The sequence below is a fragment of the Delphinapterus leucas genome, chromosome 15 (genome assembly GCF_059928025.1).
Source record: "Delphinapterus leucas isolate spDelLeu-1000000601 "Yukka" chromosome 15, BTC_Dleu_Yukka2, whole genome shotgun sequence".
Lineage (NCBI taxonomy): Eukaryota > Metazoa > Chordata > Mammalia > Artiodactyla > Monodontidae > Delphinapterus > Delphinapterus leucas.
In genome coordinates this window covers 39,707,390-39,727,629 of record NC_143143.1, presented here as the reverse complement: position 1 = coordinate 39,727,629, position 20,240 = coordinate 39,707,390, and the positions used below count along the sequence as shown (strand labels likewise).

The window sequence follows — 20,240 nt, the reverse complement described above, 5'->3', positions numbered from 1 at the left end:
TATCAGAACAGCTTAGAAATCATTAGCCGGGACTGAAAAGTAGAATCTCGGATCTAAATATATGGTTTTACTGAGTTTGATTGTATCTTTAGGGGATTTTGTTGTTTCGTTCTTAGATTTATACTCTCCTGGACATAGAAACACACATTTGGTATAGGCTTGAAGGAAAGGATATCTAGAACTACTTGAACTGAAACAATATTAGAATTCTGCCAATAAAAATAGGAAAGACTAGAAGACAATGTAAAGTTAATCATTCAAAAAAATTTTAACATCTATACTATCTTCACTCGAGGTTTTTTTTAAATTGGAGTATAGTTGCTTTACAATGTTGTGTTAGTTTCTGCTGTACAGCAAAGTGAATCAGCTATATGTGTATATATATCCCCTCTTTTTTAGATTTCCTTCCCATTTAGGTCACCACAGAGCATTGAGTAGAGTTCCCTGTGCTGTACAGTAGGCTCTCATTAGTTATCTATTTTATACATAGTATCAATAGTGTAGGTGTATATATGTCAATCCCCATCTCCCAATCCATCCCACCCACCCCTTCCCCCTTGGTGTCCATTCGTTTGTTCTCTACCTCTGTGTCTCTATTTCTGCTTATCTTGGCTTGAGTTTTTAAAAGGACTTCCTTCTATCTATTAATCATCCGGACCCCTGATGTTCAGACTAAACCGCAGTGTTCAAGCCATGACTGATGGTTGCGTGGCTCGGTTCACATGAAACTGGTTGAAAAGAGAAACATCTCATCCTGGATCCTCTGGGTTCCCACCCGGGTCACGTGGGCAGACACGGTCAGAACCCACCCCTACGAGCACCTGTCACGAGCGGGCACCTTAGGGGAGTCAAGCTCCAGGTGAACCGGGACACGGAGAAAACCGGCAAGAAAGGGAGACGCGGGGCAGAAGGCTGGGGAAGGGGTGTGTGCCCCGGAAACGCTCCCACGCGTCGTCTGTTTAACACCGCGTGGAAGGGCGGGCCAGGGGATGCTCGGGGGACGCTCGGGGGATGCGGGAGGCCACCTGCGCTCCGGACTAAAGGAAACGCTGCAGAAGACGACGAGGCGCGGTCACCGCGACACTAAGCGGAGACCCTGCAGCCCGTGGACGGCGCCCCGGGACGGCGGGGACTCGGGGCGGCGGGGGCCGGGCTCGCGCGCGGCCGGCCGCGGCCCGGGGGCGACCAGCCCGGCCCGGCCCCGCCCGACTGACCTGTGACGCTGGCCCGGGTGACGCGCTGCACCACGGCCTTCATGGCGACGGCTGGGGCGAGCGGGGCGGCGCCGCGCGGCTTCCGGCCTCGGGACTCCGCGGGCTGCGCAGCTGCCCGCGCCCCCTGCCGGGGACACCTGGAAGCGCGCCCCGACCCCCTGAACCCGCGAGTCGACGGCCCGCCCACGTCGGCCACGCCCACCACAGGTTGGTCCCGCCCATCTGAGCTCTCCGTGTGGCCCCGCCCTCTCGAGGTCCGGCCCCGCCCACTCTTGGTCCTGCTCCCCTTACAGCTAGATGAGCCCCGCCCGGACACTGGAGTCCCGCAACCCCCTTCCCCGTCCCCACACCCCAGCCCGACTCACTGGTGCCCAGACAGTAGTTTCTGCCCCGGTTTCTTCTCACAAACCCCGGCCTGAGAGACAGTCATCCCTGAATCCCAGCTTTGTCCTGAATACTAACCCTAATCTTGTGCCTCCTTCCATGTTTCCACCCTTCTGCCCCCAGATTCTCCCAAATTCTTTTTCCCTTGTTTTCCTGCCTCTGTAACTCCTCAGAAACCAGACAGGAGAGTATCTGCTGCCTAAAATAGCCATTTAACTGTTTAGGTATTCATTTGACCTAGCCGCGTCCTGGCAGTGCGCAGATACGTGATTCTGTAATTGTAATTCCTCCTCTAATACTGATACTTGGCCCCTCTCCCAGACTTGTTAGAAGATTTGAATAATATATACTGTGCAAAAGTGTTAGAAATCTGCAAAGGACTGTACAAGAATTACCCTAACAAATTATTATCACTGATAAAAACAAGCCCTTCTCAGTGTGTCTTCTTCTTACAGCCTAATAGTGCTGGTGGGTGTAGAGGGAGGGAGTTGAGGATGTTCCCAAACCAAACTTGGGTCTGCTCTACCCTGCTTTTCCTCCTGGCACCTCAGAAGTGGCAGTTGGTTTATGGCATTTTTGTGTCTTATTGTTCATAACTGCCCCTGTGACTGTGCATGGGTGCAGTTATCTGCAGTCTCTTATAGTTTCTTTGTATCGGTTGCTGTAGGAAATGTTTGTCCAGGTGCAAGCACTCAGGTAGAGGGTCCCAGGTCCCCACCCTTCTCTCCTGAAACAGGTCATAAATGTGAGAGGTGCCCTATCTATACTGGGAGGGAGGGAGCAGCCTTATCTCCAAAGACAAAAGCACACCAAGAAGAATCTGAACCAACAGGCCTTGCTAAATTTCCCCCAGTTTACTCTGCCTACCTCATATTCCTTAACCTATCGTGTTCCTCCATGACTACTCATGCTTCGTCAAACCTAACAACAAAAATTACACAGGTCTGTTTCTTTGGGTCTTCATCTCCTTATGAAGGCTCTCACGTCATGTAAAACTTAAATAAATGTGTATGCTTTTCTCTTGTTCATCTGTCTTTGTCACTTTAATTTTCAGACCCAGCCAGGGACCTCAAGAGAGTGAGAAAACCTTTTTCCTCTCCTACAAGAAAAAGCTTCAAATGGAGAACAAGGAACAGTCATTTGGCCAGAAAAGACTATACTAATATACTTGAGTGTTAAATACTGCACACTAAATTGCCAAAGATAGCATCACCAGTAATGAGATAAACAAATATCATATACTTCTGATATTGCACCAAGAAAGACACCATGTCACTTTTGTGGTATTTCTGCCAAAAATGTAGAATCTGAATCCAATCATGAAGAAACATCAGACAAGCCTAAATTAAGGAACACTCTACAAAACAACTAGAAGGATCCTTCAAAAATGTCAAGAAAAAGAAAGTCTGAAGAACTGTTCCAAATTAAAGGGGACTTTTAAAGAGCCAGGAAAACTAAATGTGATGCATGAACTGAGTTTTATCCTAGCCAGAAAAAAATAAAAAGAAAGAAGTGCATATTGGGACAATTGGTAAATATTTTTGTTTAATTTTGCATCAAATCAACATATCTCAAAACATTTTGATCTCAAGACCCCTTTACATTCTTAAAAATTATTGAACACCCCAAATAGCTTATATCTTAAGATTTTTACTTGTACTAGAAACTACAACCTAGAAAAATTGTTAAATATTGACTTATGATAATTTTTTAAATGACAATAATAAATCCATTATATACTGACATTAGAGCAATGAGATCATGACTTACCATGAAGCCTCTGAAAACCCCATTGTACACTCTTGAAAGAATAGGAATGAAAAAGTCAAATATTGTCTATTTGTTATTATAAAAATAGGTGGAAATCTCAGCTCCTCTAAGGAGGATCTCAGAGAACGCTTTGAGAACTGCTGGATTTGATAATGGCATTGAACCAATATTAATTTCCTGATTTTTATGTAAGAGAACATCCTTGTTTTTAGGAAACACACACATGTACTTAGGGGTAAAGGGACAACATATCTGCAACTTTCAGTTCTGGTGAAGAATGATATATACAGAGAAAATAAAGAGAGTGATAGAGCAAAGTAAAATGTTGACCACTTGGGCTATAAGTGAAGGTAACTTATTTCAAAATAAAACGTTTTAAAAATATACCAGAACACCAGGATTCTTTTTACATATTTATTGAGCTCGAAAAGGTCAGTATCAGGAGGCAGAAGCATCCAGCAGCCCCTCTTGCGGTGCCTCCTTGCCTCTGCACGCTCTCCTTTGCCCTCTAAATCACCACTCTCCTCATGTTTTTGAATTCCACCTTGTGCTATTGACTCGCACATTTTCATTTCCATTCCCAACACATCCTCTGTGCTTGTGCTTCCAGATGCCTTCTTGACCTCTCCACTTCCATGAACCAAATTAACAGACTGAAAATGGGATTCAGGCTTTCCACCCCTGCCGTATAAAAAAGAATTTGGTCTTTGTTCTGGGTTTCTGGCATGGAGCTTCTAAAATCCTTGGAATTTCCCAAGGGATAGGAGTTCCTAATGAAATATTTCAGGGTGGGAGCCGGTCACCAGAAAGACCAATCATGTGGTTAGAGGGTGGGACTTTGAGGAGGGGCGGTGGGATGCGGCTGGAGATCGAGTTCAGTCACACAGCAGACGAGTCCATCAGTTGTGCGTATGAGATGGAACCCCAATAAAAGCTGTGGACACTGAACCTTAGCAGAGCGTCCTGGCTGGTGAACACACAGATGAGGAACCTGCACCCTGGTTCCACCAAGAGGGCAGTGAAGCTCTCTGTTGTGGACCTTCACAGACCTTGCCTGATGTGTTCCTTCGTTTGGCTAGTCCTGATTTGTATCCTTTATGATAAAACTGTAAGTATAAGGCTTTCTTGAGTTCAGTGAGTCATTGCAGTAAGTTATCTAACCTGTAGGAGTCATAAAAAAACTCCCAAATTTGTAGCCAGTTGGTCGGAAGTAAAGGTGGCTTGGCGACCCCCAAGGTGCGCCTGGCATCTGAACTGAGGGCTGCCCTTTTGGGGACGTGCCCTTAGACTTGCAGGGTCTGTGCTAAGTCTGGGTGGTTAGTGCCAGGACTGAATTGCAATCCCCCCAAGCCCCCCACACTCCACCAGCTGGGCCACCCTGATTCAAATCAATGGCTCCACTGTTTCCTCCAGCCATAAGTGACTCATGATTGCTCTTTCCCTCTCCCTGAGTAACTAGTCCATCAACAAACCTCCTGACTCCCCCAAACGAACCCCACGCGCCCTCTTCTCTCCAGCCCCAGTGCCATCCTGCTCCATGGCCCGTCATCTCTCACCTGCATCTACTACAGCTGCTCAGTGGTCTCCTTACTGCCACTTTTGTCTTCACCCAATCCATTCTCCATAAGACGTAAAAGTGGTTTCTAGAATATAAAGTCTTCACGTTCCAGACTCTGATCTTCTTTAAATTGCTCAGGTAATCCACTTGTTGCTACCTCGGGACCTCAGTATCTGCTGGTCCTCCACCTGGAATGCTCTTCCCCCATTCTTTGTCCATCTCGCTCCCCTCCTTCCTTTCATTTTCAGCTTAAACGCCTCCTCATCGGAGAGAACTTCTCTGACCACACAAAGTTAAGAGTCCTGGTTCCCCATTATTCTCCATCGCTATCCTATGGTTTTTCCTTCATAATCTTCTGGCGACTTTTTTTTTTTTTCCTGGCAACTTCCAATCACTCCAGTGCCCGATAATTTGCTCTATTAGTGTCTCGTGCTTACCATTCTATCCTAAGCATCTAGCACACTGCCTGAAGCTCAGATAACATTGCTGAACGAATACAGGTGTGAACTTGATTTTTTGACTAACAGGGGGTCATAGATTTACAGTATGGCTGTGGCTGTACTGGGCATCCTATCCAGACACAATGTTCAGAAGTACAGGAGACTATCTCCTCCTAGTGCTTCCTCTGAGGCTGGGACACCCTGCCCAGAAGCCCCTCGAGTTTCACTAGCCAGAGTGAGATCACATGACCATGCTTAACCCAATCACTAGCAAGGGAGATGGGACCTACTCCTCCTGACTGGCTCAGATAAGAGGTTCTCACCTGGGGCGTAGAGCCCCCCAGGGGTTACTGGAAATGTGTGTGGGGAGGGGTGTCTGAAGCTGTCACAAGGTGTGAAGATTGTTACAGGCATTTAGTGCCCAAGGAACTTGAAATGCTAAAGCTCTTGCAACACCTGGGGCAGCCCACAAAATGGACTGTCACATCCACGGAGGCTGCAGCGCCCCCTGGAGAAACACTGACTTGGACCAATCAGGACCTGGGCCAGTCCCCCTGAAGCACCTGACGGGGTGAGCTCAGGGTCTGTTATAAAAGAGGAGTGGGATCAGTGGGTGCTGGGAAGGCAATCGGCACGGTCGACCAAGAGGTTGTTTCAGCTCGAGGCCATGCTGAACAAGTGATGTTGAAGAGGCATCTTCCTAAATCTTTTCAGGAATCTCCCAAATTCTTGAAAGTGAGATTGCCGGATCAAAGGATGTGCCATTTTCCATGTTGATACACGCTGCTAACCTGCTGTGCTGAAGAAGCAAGTTACTACTCATGGAAGCCCTGTTTTCAGAGGACAGGCCAGTTGTGACGAGGTAACTCCCTGGAAAGCCACAGGGAAGAAAGCAAAGCAGCTGGAGGACGACAGAAGCAGACTGCATTTATCACCAGAAAGAAGGCCTTTCACGCCTCATTTCCAGGAGTAGCTAAGACATTCTATTCCTAAGAATAATCATGTGTGCACAAACACTTTCTCATTTGACAGTCACAACCCTATTAGTAGACAGGCTAGATATTATACCTCTTCTTCAAAAGAAACCAAAGCTCAGAAAACACAGGGGATTTTTCTATCATGAAAAGTTAGGTACCATTTTTATAAAGAAATTAATAGGGAGATGTGATTTGCTTAGGGTTACATCAACTGTAGCAGAGACCCGAAGTCACAATGGCTTAAACTACTTAGAAGTTGATTCTTTCTCTCTGAAGTCCTGGGCTGTGTGGTACTCCACAGGGCCGGAAAACCCAATTCCTCTTCTCTTGTTGCTCCACTATCCCTCAGGAGTCCTTTTCATCTGAATGGTCCCCGATGGCTCCTCCAGCTGGACGGATGTCAGAAAGGGGGCGCACGCCCCGGAGATACATACATCTTAAAAAAAAGAAAAAGAAAACCCACTCCCTCTAAATACTACCAGACCTCAGAATTTCGGGAAACTTATTTCCAATCCTACAAACTCTCCTTCGATGGGTGATTCCCAACTTCTGAACAGACCGTGTTCCAACTGCACCTGCAAGATAGACGTTTGGAATTCTGAAAACCTTCTCCCAGAAGAACACTTTAAATTATATTTTGGTTGTTAGATTAGTCCACAAAGGCCTATTTAAGCCAAGATTCAGCAGAACTACGGGAATTGTTGAAGCTCCAGGCTGTTTGGAGCCACAATTGTTTTACTGGTTGGTCAGTAATAAGTGTTATGGAGAGAGAACATGGTCTTAGCACAAGCAGTTGGGGTTGAAGTGTTTTAAACAAGAAGGAATATATACACACACACACACACACACACACACACACACACACACACACACACTCAGCTCCCAGAAATCCTACAGCCAGGCATCCACCCCCGGGTAGAGAAACCTTCTCTGGGGAAAGTGACCTACAGAGGCAGGTATCTTAGTGCCTCCCGATGAAAGTCTGGCTTGCTGCCTGGAGTGGACATTTGTCCTGGTATCTACTTGCCCAGCATGCTGTGACCATCCTTCCTATATCTAGGAGATGCCCCACTTTGAGGGTCAACACATCCCTGATGCGGAAGCCAGAAACGCACTTTCCCAGTCTCCCTGGCAGCCGGGGGCCAGGCATGAAACTGAGATTCCAAGGAGAGTGATGAGAAGCAGGCTGCTCTGGGAAGCCATTCAGAAATTCCCTTCCACCATCGTATGCTGCTTCTTGCACGTCTGATGCCCATCACAGGTGTCCACCAGGGTGCCCACCCCACTGGCACTGACCCATTCTTGACCTCTGATGTCCAGTGAGGCGCCTCTGCTGCTGACATCTGAAGCTGCTACTTGCCATCTTGGAGCCTCTGTCACTTAGGTTGACTGCCCCCAAAGCACTGCTCAGGTCACCCACAAGGTAGAACTGACACCAAGGAGAAATCAAGGCAAAGGTTTGAAGGTGACAGTACTATAGCAGGAACCCAGAAATGTCCCATTCCTGTCCTACCAGGAATCCCTAGTCCTCACAGGGTCCCAAATAGCTGCGCACAAGAAACACGACCCAAATGGGCAACGAATGCTAGTTTCTTACTAACTGAGGCAGGACTCAGTGACCCACAGGAAGGGATCCGATACACAGGGAAGTGACTCTCACAGGAGTGGAAGACAAACTCTGGCTCGGGAAGAAGCTGATCAGACTTTGACACTGTAGCTGCAAAGTGATGTTACTACAGAAATAACGGGGACAAAACGTGTGCAGTGAGAAAGGCAACAAGGCAGACAGTCCCCAGGCAGGCTCAGTGAGTGGCTACATTCCGGTTCCTGCTGCCAGGCCCTCTGAAGACCTCAACATACTCTGTTTGAATTCTGAGCTGTCTATACTGGTTTTTTTTTTTTTTTTTGGCCACACTGCACAGCTTGTGGGATCTTAGTTCCCCGACCTGGGATGGCACCCACGCCCACAGCAGCGAAAGCACCGAGTCCTAACCATTGGACCACCAGGTAATTCCCTGTCCACACACATTTTTAATAAACATCTCTTTCTGATTTAATCGCACTTATGTGGGTTTGTTACTTGCAACCAAACGAGACCAGCGGAGAGAACACTGCAGCACTCAAGGGCAGGAACCCCACTCTCCTCACTTTGTATCCCCTATCTCTAGAATACTGGTAGCCACCATTGGGGTTTAATCCACTCCTGCTGAAAGAATGAGGGTATCTGTACAGCTCCTAAAGAACAGATCGAGTCTATTTAATCCAGGAGTTATAATCTAATTCACAACATACCAAGCACCCACTAGTGCCCAAAGGGCTGCTCTAAGTCCCAAACTGAACACGGAGATTTGCTTAAAGGGACCACAAAAGCTATGTCTGACAGCAACATGAAAGGAATATAAAGTTACATGAACTAATTTCAGAAAACCAAGCTTATGGAAGCTCAATACTACATTTCACTTCAATCTTTTACTCCTGTGAGTATAGAAGGACACCTCCTGAATATGCAAATTTACTTTTCTTCAAGGAAATATTTATTGCATATTATTAGTGATTCTATTTCACAGCAAAATTAAATGTATACACTTTTCACAAAGAGAAAGTGGAAATCACAGTCTCTCTCAAATTTATATGCTGAACCAAAGTCCTGTTTTCAGAATTCAGCCGTCCATCATGATTTTGGTCCAGGGCCACCAGTCCATGATTTCAAATAGTTGACGATCCTGGCAGTAATTGGAACAAAATTGTCTCTATATGTGACAACCGTTTCCACATAAAACCCTTTCGGGGGTTCAGACAGTTCATTTGTTGAGACATCCTTTTGTTCTACTTCACCACCTTAAAAAAAAAAAAAAGTAACAGCTGCATCACTAACTTTCATTTTATCTTACTTTATTTTTTAATTGAAGTATAGTTGATCACTAACTTTTAACTTAGGCAGCAGTCATTAGAATTATTAGTAAAGTCTTTGAAATAAAATAAACTAAGGTAAGAATTACCCCCACCCCCATCAGGTTCCTGACACTGTTTTCTTTCTGTAAAAAAGAAAATTTAAATAAGTTTTTTTAAATGACCACTACAGAGATAAATGTTTTTAAATGCTTAATACTGACATGTGCACTTTCAGGCCATTGGTGATCATCACCAAATGTAATCTTCAGCACAGTTTTTACATAAAAAGCTTTACTGAGATAATACTTATTATACAATTAACTCATTTAAAATGTAAATTCAGTTTTTAGTATCTTCAGATCTGTGCAACCAGCACCAAAATAAAGTGTAGAATATTTTCATCCACAAAAGGAAACCCCTTATTTTGTAGCAGTCGCTCCCCCACCAGCTCCTCCCCTTCAGCCCCAGGCAGTCCCTACTCTAGACGAAGCCACAGATTTCCAGAACATTTTTGAAAGCTGCGGGATTTCCTTTTCCTCCCAGCAACTGGGAAGATTTCAGTACTCCTTCGCTGGTGTAAGTCAGCGAAATCGGTTTGGTCGCCAAAGGCGACCATGCGACCAAAGCAGGGCTGAAGTTACAGAAGCATCGCCTCTTAAACCACCATCCAGGGTCTTTGAAATTCCACCTGGAATCTCACGGATTCTTCAAATTCTGAGGATAGGGGCGGCCTCGCTCAATAAGCCAGCATGGTTCGGGGAAGAGGCTCTAAAAGGTCGTTGCTGGCAGATTCCACGATAACGCACGGCTCTAAGCACCGCTCCCGGTCTCTTCGCGCGGCACAGCGAAGCCACTTCTGCGACCCCCCCGGACACGCCCCACGCAAGGCCGCGCGTCCCCCGGAGGTCCCGCCCGAGAGCCGTACCTGGAGGCTTGTTCTTTCTCTGATTATACAAAAACAAGGAGCCCAGCAGGGTCCAGGCGCCCAGTCCGTACAGCATAGACATGCGCCGGTACCAAGACAGGGCCTTTTCCGGACGCATGACGCCGCCGGGAATACCTCACTCCTCGGAGTCTCAGGGCGGAGGCGGGCCTTCCGGTGGGCGCGTCACCGCCGCCGCCGCCTCCAATGGGGAGCCGCCGGGTTGGCCGCTTTCTGCGCCGGCCCCGATGCATCCTGGAGCGTGTAGTCCGGACGTCGCGCTGGGCAACGCACTCGGGTCAGGCGCGTGGGATCCGGAGACGATCTTGCCTCCCACGTGACGGGCCCCAATGACACTTTCTCTCAGGCAAACCTCCCACTTGCAAAGTCCTGCCTTACATAGGCTTTAGGTGGCCCTTGTAAAACTTAATTCCTTCCCTCCTCCAGCTCTCAGGTTTGCGAGGATACTCCGTCTACGACCCGCAACTCATCTTCCCCATCTTCCTGCCTGGAGCCCCGTCTGGTGCGCGTGGGTCCCTCCACGTCTGAATTAGCCCCTCCACTGGGCTGTGGGTCCCATTCTTCTCTGCCTTTCAGGGCCCTGGCCCAGCAACTACACTCTGTCCACCTCCATCTCACGCCCTTTTCATTCTGTTGTTCTTTACTCCATCATACAAACGGGTCCGCGCCTCAAAAAGTCTCCACTCGATCCACCATCAGCTTTTCTCTTATCCGTACATTTCCTCGAAGCATAATCTACCCCCACTCCAAGAAACCAAACAACTTGAGAGCAAAAGGGATGTGTTGGGCACAGAGTGGATACTCAGTAAACTTCCATAGCCAGTAACTACTTTGCAGCCATAATCAGACGATTTCCAGCGCATACGACTCCACCTGCTCCTTTCATAGCTTCGAAAACATAATTTTCTTCAGAATCTATTTATCCTTCAGGGCTCTTCCCATTTCTCCCACCCTCTAAAAATTGGTGTTTTGCCACACACAAAAATTAACGCTAAATGGATCATAGGCTTAAATATAAAAGCTAAAACTACAAACCGAGAAGAAAAGATCTAACACAACGATTGGAAATCAACTACATCCAATATAAAATAAAAATTTTTTAAAAAGGCGATCTTTGCCATCTTGGGATAGGCAAAGATTTCTTAGAATACAAAAAGCATAAACCACAAAACAAATATTGGTAAATTGGACTTTTTCAAAATTAAATCTTTTGCTCTTCGAAAGGCAGTTAAGAAAATGAAACAAGCCACAAGATAAAATATTCAAAGTAGGTAGATCTGACAAAGGAATTGTATCAGAATTTATAAGGATATCTTACAATTCAATTATAAAAAGACAGCCGAACTGAAAAACAGGCAACAATCACTTAACTAAAGAAGATATACAAATGGCCAATAAGTACAGGGGCATTGTTAGTCATCACAGCAATGCAAATTAAAACCACGAGACACCCTTATACACCTATTAGAATGACTAAAAATTATGTTGAGAATACTAAGGGTTGTACGGACTTGGAGCAATCAGACCTCTTACTGGTGGGAACATAAAATATCACAACCTTTTTGCGATACTGGCAGTTTCTTAAAAATTGAAGTACCCCTACTGTATGAATCAGACGTTCGGTTCCTATTCACCCAAAGGAAATGAAAACATTATGTCCACACAAACGTATGTATGTGGGTGTTCACAGAGCTTTATTCGTAAGAGCCCCCAAATGGAAACAACCCAAATGTCTACCAACTAGTGGATGAATAAAGGAAATGTGAGTCTATCACTCCATAATAAAAGGAACTACTCTACTGATCCATGCAATTGCATGGATAAATCTCAGATGGGTAATGCTAAGTGAAAGAAACCAGGCACAAAAGAAACCAGACATAAAATTCTGGAAGCAAATTCATCTATAGTGGGAGAAAGCCGACAAGTAGTTGCCTCCGACCAGGGTGTGCAGAAACGGAAGGACTAAAAGGGGCCTGAAGAAACTTTGGGGGCAGTGGAAATGTTGTGTCTTGATGGTGATGTGATGGTGGTGCTTTCATGGGTGTGCACATCTATTGAAACTCATTGAACTGTACACTTTAAATGGGTGCAGTTTATCGTATATAAATTATACCCCAATAAGGTCGTTAAAAACAAAATAGGAAAATCAGTATTCTGTTCCAAGCTTGCTTCTCTTCTCATACTGAGCAACTTTACTCATGTTATTTACTTTATACGTTTATGACTCTCAAATATATGCCACATTCTCCTGAAAGATAAATGCATACTAATTACTGCCAACCTACAGGGCATTTTCAGTTCTACCCCACAAGCTCCTGAAACTCAAAGAGTGGCCAGGATTGAATTTATCCCTACCCCTACTGCTCCCCAGCCCCCAAAAGAAAAGAAACCTTTCCTGACTCACCCTCTCACCTAACACCTCATCTGTCACCTGTGTCTAAAAGCTGCCTCTGTTGAGGCCTCGGCTGGATTCCAGCCTCCTTCCATCTGGGCTGCCACTCTCCTAATTGATCATTTCAGGAGTTTCCTTGCTTTCAAGATGGAGTTTATAGTTACTAGGCACACTGGCTCAGTGTCTCCCTCTCGAGATGGCTGCTCTCCAAAGAACACTAACACCCACCTCCACGTTCTTTGGAAACAGCCACCAGCACCCACAGGTGGGACCTGCATGGCTCAGGGTGCCCCTCGGCACCTTCACTCATTGTCACTGGAGAGACACCAGAGCCAGCTGGGTCTATCACATTCCTCCTGTCAATTGGAAACAGGCCCAAGGAGGAACAGTTTCAACCCTAAACTGGATACACAGGCTTATGTACTCTTCTATATGATCTACCTCAATTCAAAATTATATCCCAAATATAAGAAAAATATTCTATGGAAAAGGTACAGTAAATAAAAGCCTTAGGCATTTAAAATGTAATTGTTAAACATTTTAAGATAGGAAACCCACCCAGAATTTTGAGCAGAGGTTAAGATGGCAGTAAGTACAAATTCAAAAGATAGAGCATTGGAATCAATCCAGATGGTCCGACAGCCAATTAATAGGAGTTCCCAGCTTTATTTTTCAACATAGCACTCATTAGCTTCTTAAAAAATTATATAATTTACTTCTAATTTTTTAATGTTGGTCTTCCCTACCCAGAATATAAGCTCTGTGAGAATAGGAATTTTTGTTTTATTGGCTACATTCCCAGGCCCTAGAAGACTACTCCAAACATAGCAAATACTGAATAATTATTTGTTGAATGATTGAAAAAATGCCTCCAAAGTTTTGAGATAAAATTATTTTGGGCCTAGATTTTATACTCAGTAAAGCTGTCAGGTATGAAGGCAGAACGGGTTCTGTGAATTATCTCCTGTATGCTCTTTTTAGGAACAGTCACTTAAGGCAGCAAAATGACTTATGAGGTAAAAGGAAAACTGCAACTAACCTAGGAGTCCAAACAAAAGAAATTCCTGGATGACAGTTGTCCTAGCAATTGGCCCATGTTAAAAGGGGATATAACCTCTAAACAAGGATGAACTCCACTGAGTAGAATAAGCTGTAATTTTTTTAAAATTGAGGTAACATTGGTTTATAACATTATATGTTTCAAGTGTACATTATAATTCAACTTCTGTATGCACTACAGTGTGCTCACCACCATCCAGCGCCATATAGTTGACCCCCTTCACCCATTTCACCCTCCCCCACCCCTTCCCCTCTGGTGACCAGCAATCTGTTCTCTGTATCTCAGGTGAGGTAGGAACAGTGCCACTCCAGACCACTCTGCCTCAATAAAGTTTCACATATTTCTTACTTTTCCTTGTCTGTTAATGTTAACAATATCCTTGACAGTAAATGAAGATTAAGTTCAGGAATTACCTCTTGGGGAATTTACTTACAACACACAGAGACCTCAGAAATCAAATTTGTATTAGCATTATTTTAATCGGTGCTTCTTCATCCAGATTTATTTCCTTTCTGATCATTATGATTTTCATGTAAGCAAGCTGCCAAAATACATTAGTTCTGATTTTATACAGACTCTAAAAGTTAGGATACAAAAAGCATATAAACATCTACCGGTACCAAAACGTTTATGACCTTATAATTTTATGGTGTAAAGCAAAGGGCACAGATAAGGAATACAAGCAAATTAAAATCTAAAGAGTTACGTAACACTTCTTTTGATTATTTATTAAAATGCAGCAGAAAAGTAAAAGGAACGTTAAGCCTTTATAAACAACTGTGAGCACAGTGTGACAGTGTTTTCTTCCATTTCCTTCTCATGTCCTCAGCTCAGCAGGCACTGGAGACAGCCAGTTTCTTCAAATGGTCCATGAACACCTGCAGGCTAACGTCATCAGTCAGGATGGGCGCTCCTGTTTCCTGAAGTTTAATGAAAAAGGTTTACTGGCAGGTCTCTTAGAAGCTGGTTGGAATTCATGTGTTATTAAGGACCCTTCCCCTCACAAAATTAGCAAGTGCTGTCCGTCTGCCAAGAGCACTCCTGCCACCTAGCCCCGTCCTCTGCCTAGCTAATCTTTTCAACTAAAGCATAATTTCCTCACAAAACCCTTCCCTGATCCACTCATATCAGGTCATTCCTGCCACTACAGACAGTTTTGAGCATATGCCCTTCTACTTTACCCCACTGTGTAGTTCTGATGACTCATCCAGGGTCTGGCTCCCAGCAGGCATGAACTCCTGGGGGCCCACACGCCCCATCTCTCATCTTCCCCACCACCCTGCTGCAACCAGCTTGATGCTCTTAAACGATCTGCTTACAACAGAAGCTTGGTAACAGCGTATTCACAATGTGTGAATCAGTATCCACTAAGCAGATGGATCTCTGCACTATCAAGAAATGCTTATGATTCAATTAACGTTAAGGGAAAAAGTATTGAATAGAAACCTTGATTTCTAACAAGACTCCAATTTGTTAAAAAAATATATACATATGCACACACACAGATATACATGATATATACCTTTTATATTAACTAGAAAGAAGCCAGAAGTACTTAACTCTAGCTAGTAGCGTTCTATGTAATTTAAACTTTCTTTCTAAAATTTTTTTTTGCATATACTAGTCTTCTAAAAATGAAACGGTACTACTGTTATAATCAGAAAAGTATAAGCATGATTAAAGTTTTATAAAAGGATTTCTCTGGGAAGAAAGAGTAGATGTACTTTTCCTCATTCCTTCAACTAATACAACTAAAACCCCTGGATGTTTTATATAAAACAAACATAAGAAGACTTTGAAAGGTGGTGAAAAGGCAGCAGATTAACTAGCGACCCTGGGATGCAGGGAACCCACACAGTGGCCAGTTCCCAGGGCTTCCTTTTTGCCTCATGCATGCGCGCCAGACTTGGAGCTGAAAAAGCTGCCAACAGTTATTGAGCACGGACAAAAACTACAACAAAAAGAGCCCACTTTCTCTAGCAAAAGACCAGGGCAGCCTAGCAAGACAGAAAAGGCTAAGCGGATCGTGTAGACTTGCACCCTCACATGGCAGTACTGAGGGACCCAACAATCCCACCAGGGTGGTATCAGAAAAGGCCAAGTATGGAGCCAGGGATTTCATCCCTGCTGGCCAGTAAGAAGTCTCCCTGCACCCATGGTGTCCGCAGAGACCACACAGGGAGCCTGGACTTCCACCCCACACCTGGTAGTAATAAGATGTCCACGCCCCAACCTCTGGGGTGGTATCAGAGAAGGCTTAGTGCAGAGAAAGCACTTTCACCATCACCCACCAGTGACAAGGCCACCTCCACAGGAGGATCAATGGGAACCAGGTGGGGAGCTGGAACTCCCGTCCCCACACACAGTAACAAGAAGTCGCCCTCCACCTCACGTGTCAACAGAGGCCAATGGAAAACCTGAACCCCTGTCTCACCCGGCAGAAATGAAACAATGTACCACCCCCTTCCCTGCCAGAGCAGTGTGACAAAAAGACAGCCAAAACAGGTTGAAATCGATCCAGAGTCTCATAACAAATACGAAAATGTCCACGTCTCAATCAAAAATCACTTGTTATGAGGCTTCCCTAGTGGCTCAGTGGTTAAGAATCCGCCTGCCAATACAGGGGACATAGGTTCGATCCCTGGTCCAGGAAGATCCCACATGCTGCGGAGCAGCTAAGCCCGTGCGCCACAACTACTGAGCCTGCGCTCTAGAGCCCATGAGCCACAACTACTGAGCCTGTGCTCTAGAGCCTGCGAGCCACAACTACTGAGCCCGCGTGCCACAACTACTGAAGCCCGTGCACCTAGAGCCTGTGCTCCGCAACAGGAGAAGCCTCCGCGAGAAGCCCACGCACCGCAACGAAGAGTAGCGCCCGCTCGCCACAACTAGAGAAAGCCCGTGTACAGCAACGAAGACCCAACGCAGCCAAAAATAAATAAATAAAATACATTTATATTAAAAAAATATCACTTGTTATACCAAGAGTCAAGATCTCAAAATGAATGAGAAAAAAGACAGTCAACAGGTGTTAACACTGAGTTGACGACGGTGTTAGAATTACCTGACAAAGACTAAAGCAGCCATGACAAAAATGTTTCAAGGAGCAATTAGGAACACACTTGAAACAAATGAAAACATAAAGCATCAGAAAAGAAATATAAGACAAAGAAAATCCAAATGAACATTTTATAACTAAAAAATACAGTAACATATAAAAAGTTTGAATGCAACAGCAGAAAGGGAACAGAGAAAAGAGTCAATAAACTGGAAGATAAAAATAATAGAAAGTACCCAACTGAGCTGTGGAACTACAAATGAACTAACATTTGCGTCACTGAGGTCCCAAAGAGAAAGGCAGGCAAGGCAGGCTGAAAAAGTATTGTAGAAATTAATGACTGAAAACTATCCAAGTTTGGCAAAAGGCATAAATATACAGAATCAATAAGTTGGGCAAATTCCAAATAGGATAAATTCAGAGAAATTCACACAAAAACGTATGGTATTTCAACATTTGAAACTAACAAAGAAAAAATTTTGAAAGGGTCCAGAGAAAGATTACATTTTATCAATATTTTTCAACTGCCTAAGAAAAAGGACTGTCACCAGAATCTTATATCCAGAGAAAATATTGTTCAGGATTGAAGAGGAAATCAAGAGATTCTCAAATGAAGGAAAACTAAGAGTCTATCACCAGAAGACTTACCCTGAAAAGAATTGCTAAAGGAAGATTTCTAAACAGAAAGGAAAAGATAAAAGAAGAAACTCTGGAGTATTAAGAAGAAATAAAGGACACAGTAAGCAAAACTACAGATAAAAATAAGAGGTTTTCCATCTTCTCTTAGATTTATAGATTATGGCTGAAGAAAAACTGTAACACTGTCTGATGCACACAAAGGAAACATTTAACACAATTATATCATAAATGGGAGAGGGTAAAGGGACATGAAGTGAGGCTGGGGTAGGTTTTCTATACTTCATTTGAACTGGTAAAAAAGATAACACCAGTAGACCATGATAAGCTAGGTACACATAATGTAATGTAATGCTCTAATATCTAGAGCAACCAAGAATAACCGCTAAAAAATGCTACAAAAAGAGATATACTAAAAAAACCACTGTGAACAAGTTAAAATGGAATTATAAGGAATGTTCAAGTAACCCACAGGAAGGAAGGAAAAAGAAAACAGAAATGAAAAGCACAGAAAACAAAAAAATAAAATGGCAGACTTAATAAGCCCTAACATATCAGTAACTACATTAAATATAAATGGTCCAAATAAGCAAATTTATTATGAGTTTAGCAGAGTAGATTAAAAATATATATAATGATAGAAGCAGGTTGAAAGTTAAAGGATGGAAAGAGGTATATCATGCAAACATTAATTTTTTTGCATAATAAAAAGAATAAAAGAAAGATAAGTGTGGGCTTTATAAAGGCCAGATAAAGTAGATAGTAGTGCAAACAAAATTACCAGAGATAGTGGGGACATCATATAATGATAAAAGGGTCAATCCACCAAAAAGAAAGGGCAATCCTAAGTGTGTATGCAACAAACAACAGAGCTGAAAAATATGTGAACAAAAACCTGACAGAACGCAAAAGAGAAAAACTCACCATTAAGAGTTGGAAACTTCAACATCCTCTCTCAAAAACGGATAGAACTATACAGATAATCAGCAGGGATACGTAAGAACTCAACACCACCATCAACTAACAGGACTTAATTGACATTTATAGGACAATTTATCCAACAATAGCAGAACGCCTATTCAAGTGACCATGGAACATATGCCAAGACAGACCGTATCCTGGGCCATAAAACAAACTTCAACAAATTTTTAAAAATTGAAATAATACAAAGTGTATCCTCTAACCACAATGGAATCAAAATAGAAATCAATTAACTGAAGACAACAAGAAAATCTGTGGAAACTAAGCAATTATTTCTAAATAATCCAAGAGTCAAAGAAGAACCCTCAAGATAAATTTTAAAAGAATATATCAAATTGAATGAAAATGAAAATACAACATAATCAAAACCTGTGGGACACAGCAAAAGCAGTACTGCAAAGGGAATTAAGAGCACTAAATGCATACACTGAAGAGAAGTCTCACGTCAATAATCTAAACTCCTATCTCAAGAACCTAGAAAATGAAGGAAATAAACCTAAAGCAAGCAGAAGGAAGAAAATAAGGATTAGAGCAGATTTAAATGACATTGAAAACAGACAACAGAACAACAAAAGGAAACAAGTATTCAGATTGGAAAGGAAGAAATGAACTGTTCCTACTTGCAGAAGACATGACTGTCTGTAAAAAATCCCAAGGAATCTACCAAAAAACTCCCAAAAGTAATAAGTGACTCAGGAAGGTCACAGGATATTAGCAGTACTCATTCAGTAGAAACCATACACATTTTGAATTGTGGTCTTTTCCTAGGCTACCAACATGCAGTATGATCCTCCCCCGTGATACTGGGTGGCTCCCAGCCACACTGATCATATGGGTCAACCACCAAGACACTCACAACCATTCTGTTTTTCACTTTCAGTACAGCATTCAATAAGTTACATGAGATATTCAACACTTCATTATAAAATACGGTTAGGTGTATTAAATGCATTTTCAAGTTATGATGGATTTATTGGGATGCAATCACATCACAAGCTGAAGAAGATCTGTACTAGCAATGAACAACTGGACACTGAAATTAAAAGTACAGTACCATTCACAATCACTCAAAAAAAAAAGAAAGTGAAAATACACAACACTGATGCAAGAAATAAAAATAGATTTAATAAATGTTCAGGGAATTCCCTGGTGGTCCAGTGGTTAGGACTTGGCGCTCTCACTGCCGAGGGCCCAGGTTCAATCCCTTGTCGGGGAACTAAGATCCCACAAGCTGTGCGGCATGGCCAAAAAAAAAAAAAAAAATAGTTTATAAGAAACCTGTACAAGGGCTTCCCTGGTAGCACAGTGGCTCAGAATCCGCCTGCCAATGCAGGGGACACGGGTTCAAGCCCTGGTCCAGGAAGAGCCCACATGCCACAGAGCAACTAAGCCCGTGTGCCACAACTACTGAGCCTGTGCTCTAGAGCCTGTGAGCCAGAACTACTGGGTCCGCACGTCTAGAGCCCATGCTCCACAACAAGAGAAGCCACCACAATGAGAAGCCCGCGCACCACAACGAAGAGTAGGCCCCGCTCGCCACAACTAGAGAAAGCCCGCACACAGCAACAAAGACCCAACAGAGCCAAAAAAAAAAAGAAACTGTAAACAACCCAGCTGTCCTTCAATGGGTGAATGATTAAATAAAATGCAGTATGTCTATACCACAGAATACTACTCGGCAAATAAAAAGGAACAAATTACCTATAAATTTGACACTTAAATGAATCTCTAGATAAGTATGCTGAGGGAAAAAAGCCAATCCCAAAAGTTTACGTACCATGTGGTTTCATATATGTAACCGTTTTTTTTTTTAAGTAAATTTATTTATTTATTTTTGGCTGTGTTGGGTCTTCGTTTCTGTGCGAGGGCTTTCTCCAGTTGCGGTGAGCAGGGGCCGCTCTTCATCGCGGTGCGCAGGCCTCTCACTGTCGTGGC

General features: G+C 43.7%; 3 protein-coding genes across 11 annotated transcripts in view; all 3 read right to left on the bottom strand.

Annotated features, from left to right (window-relative positions):
- DTD1 (D-aminoacyl-tRNA deacylase 1) overlaps positions 1-1,350 on the bottom strand; it is a 110,793-nt gene extending 109,443 nt beyond the window's left edge. The window contains exon 1 of one of the 2 annotated variants that reach the window (XM_089896501.1): positions 1,215-1,350. In XM_089896501.1, coding sequence (XP_089752627.1) covers positions 1,215-1,257 — 43 coding nt within the window. In that variant the 5' untranslated portion in view covers positions 1,258-1,350. The remainder of the gene's footprint in view (positions 1-1,214) is intronic. The other variant, XM_022594231.3, reaches the window with a different exon arrangement.
- Positions 1,351-8,854: 7,504 nt separating this feature from the next.
- On the bottom strand, positions 8,855-10,309 carry SMIM26 (small integral membrane protein 26). Its single transcript, XM_022594109.2, has 2 exons — positions 10,161-10,309; positions 8,855-9,181 (listed from the first exon to the last, which is right to left on the bottom strand). The coding sequence occupies exons 1-2, from the start codon at positions 10,276-10,278 to the stop codon at positions 9,015-9,017; spliced, it is 285 nt and encodes a 94-aa protein (XP_022449817.1). The 5' UTR covers positions 10,279-10,309; the 3' UTR covers positions 8,855-9,014.
- Positions 10,310-14,330: 4,021 nt separating this feature from the next.
- Positions 14,331-20,240, bottom strand: part of SEC23B (SEC23 homolog B, COPII component) — a 39,518-nt gene continuing 33,608 nt past the window's right edge. For all 8 annotated transcript variants that reach the window (XM_089896497.1, XM_089896496.1, XM_022594233.3 and 5 more), the window contains one exon: positions 14,331-14,550. In XM_089896497.1, coding sequence (XP_089752623.1) covers positions 14,461-14,550 — 90 coding nt within the window. In that variant the 3' untranslated portion in view covers positions 14,331-14,460. The remainder of the gene's footprint in view (positions 14,551-20,240) is intronic.

Bases quoted from the DNA above. Each gene is read 5' to 3' on its own strand.
- SMIM26 (XM_022594109.2), bottom strand. From the start codon at position 10,278: ATGCGTCCGGAAAAGGCCCTGTCTTGGTACCGGCGCATGTCTATGCTG. The intron at 9,182-10,160 runs GTACGGCTCTCG...TTTTTTTTTAAG, and splicing joins GAGAAAGAACAAGCCTCCAG to GTGGTGAAGTAGAACAAAAG.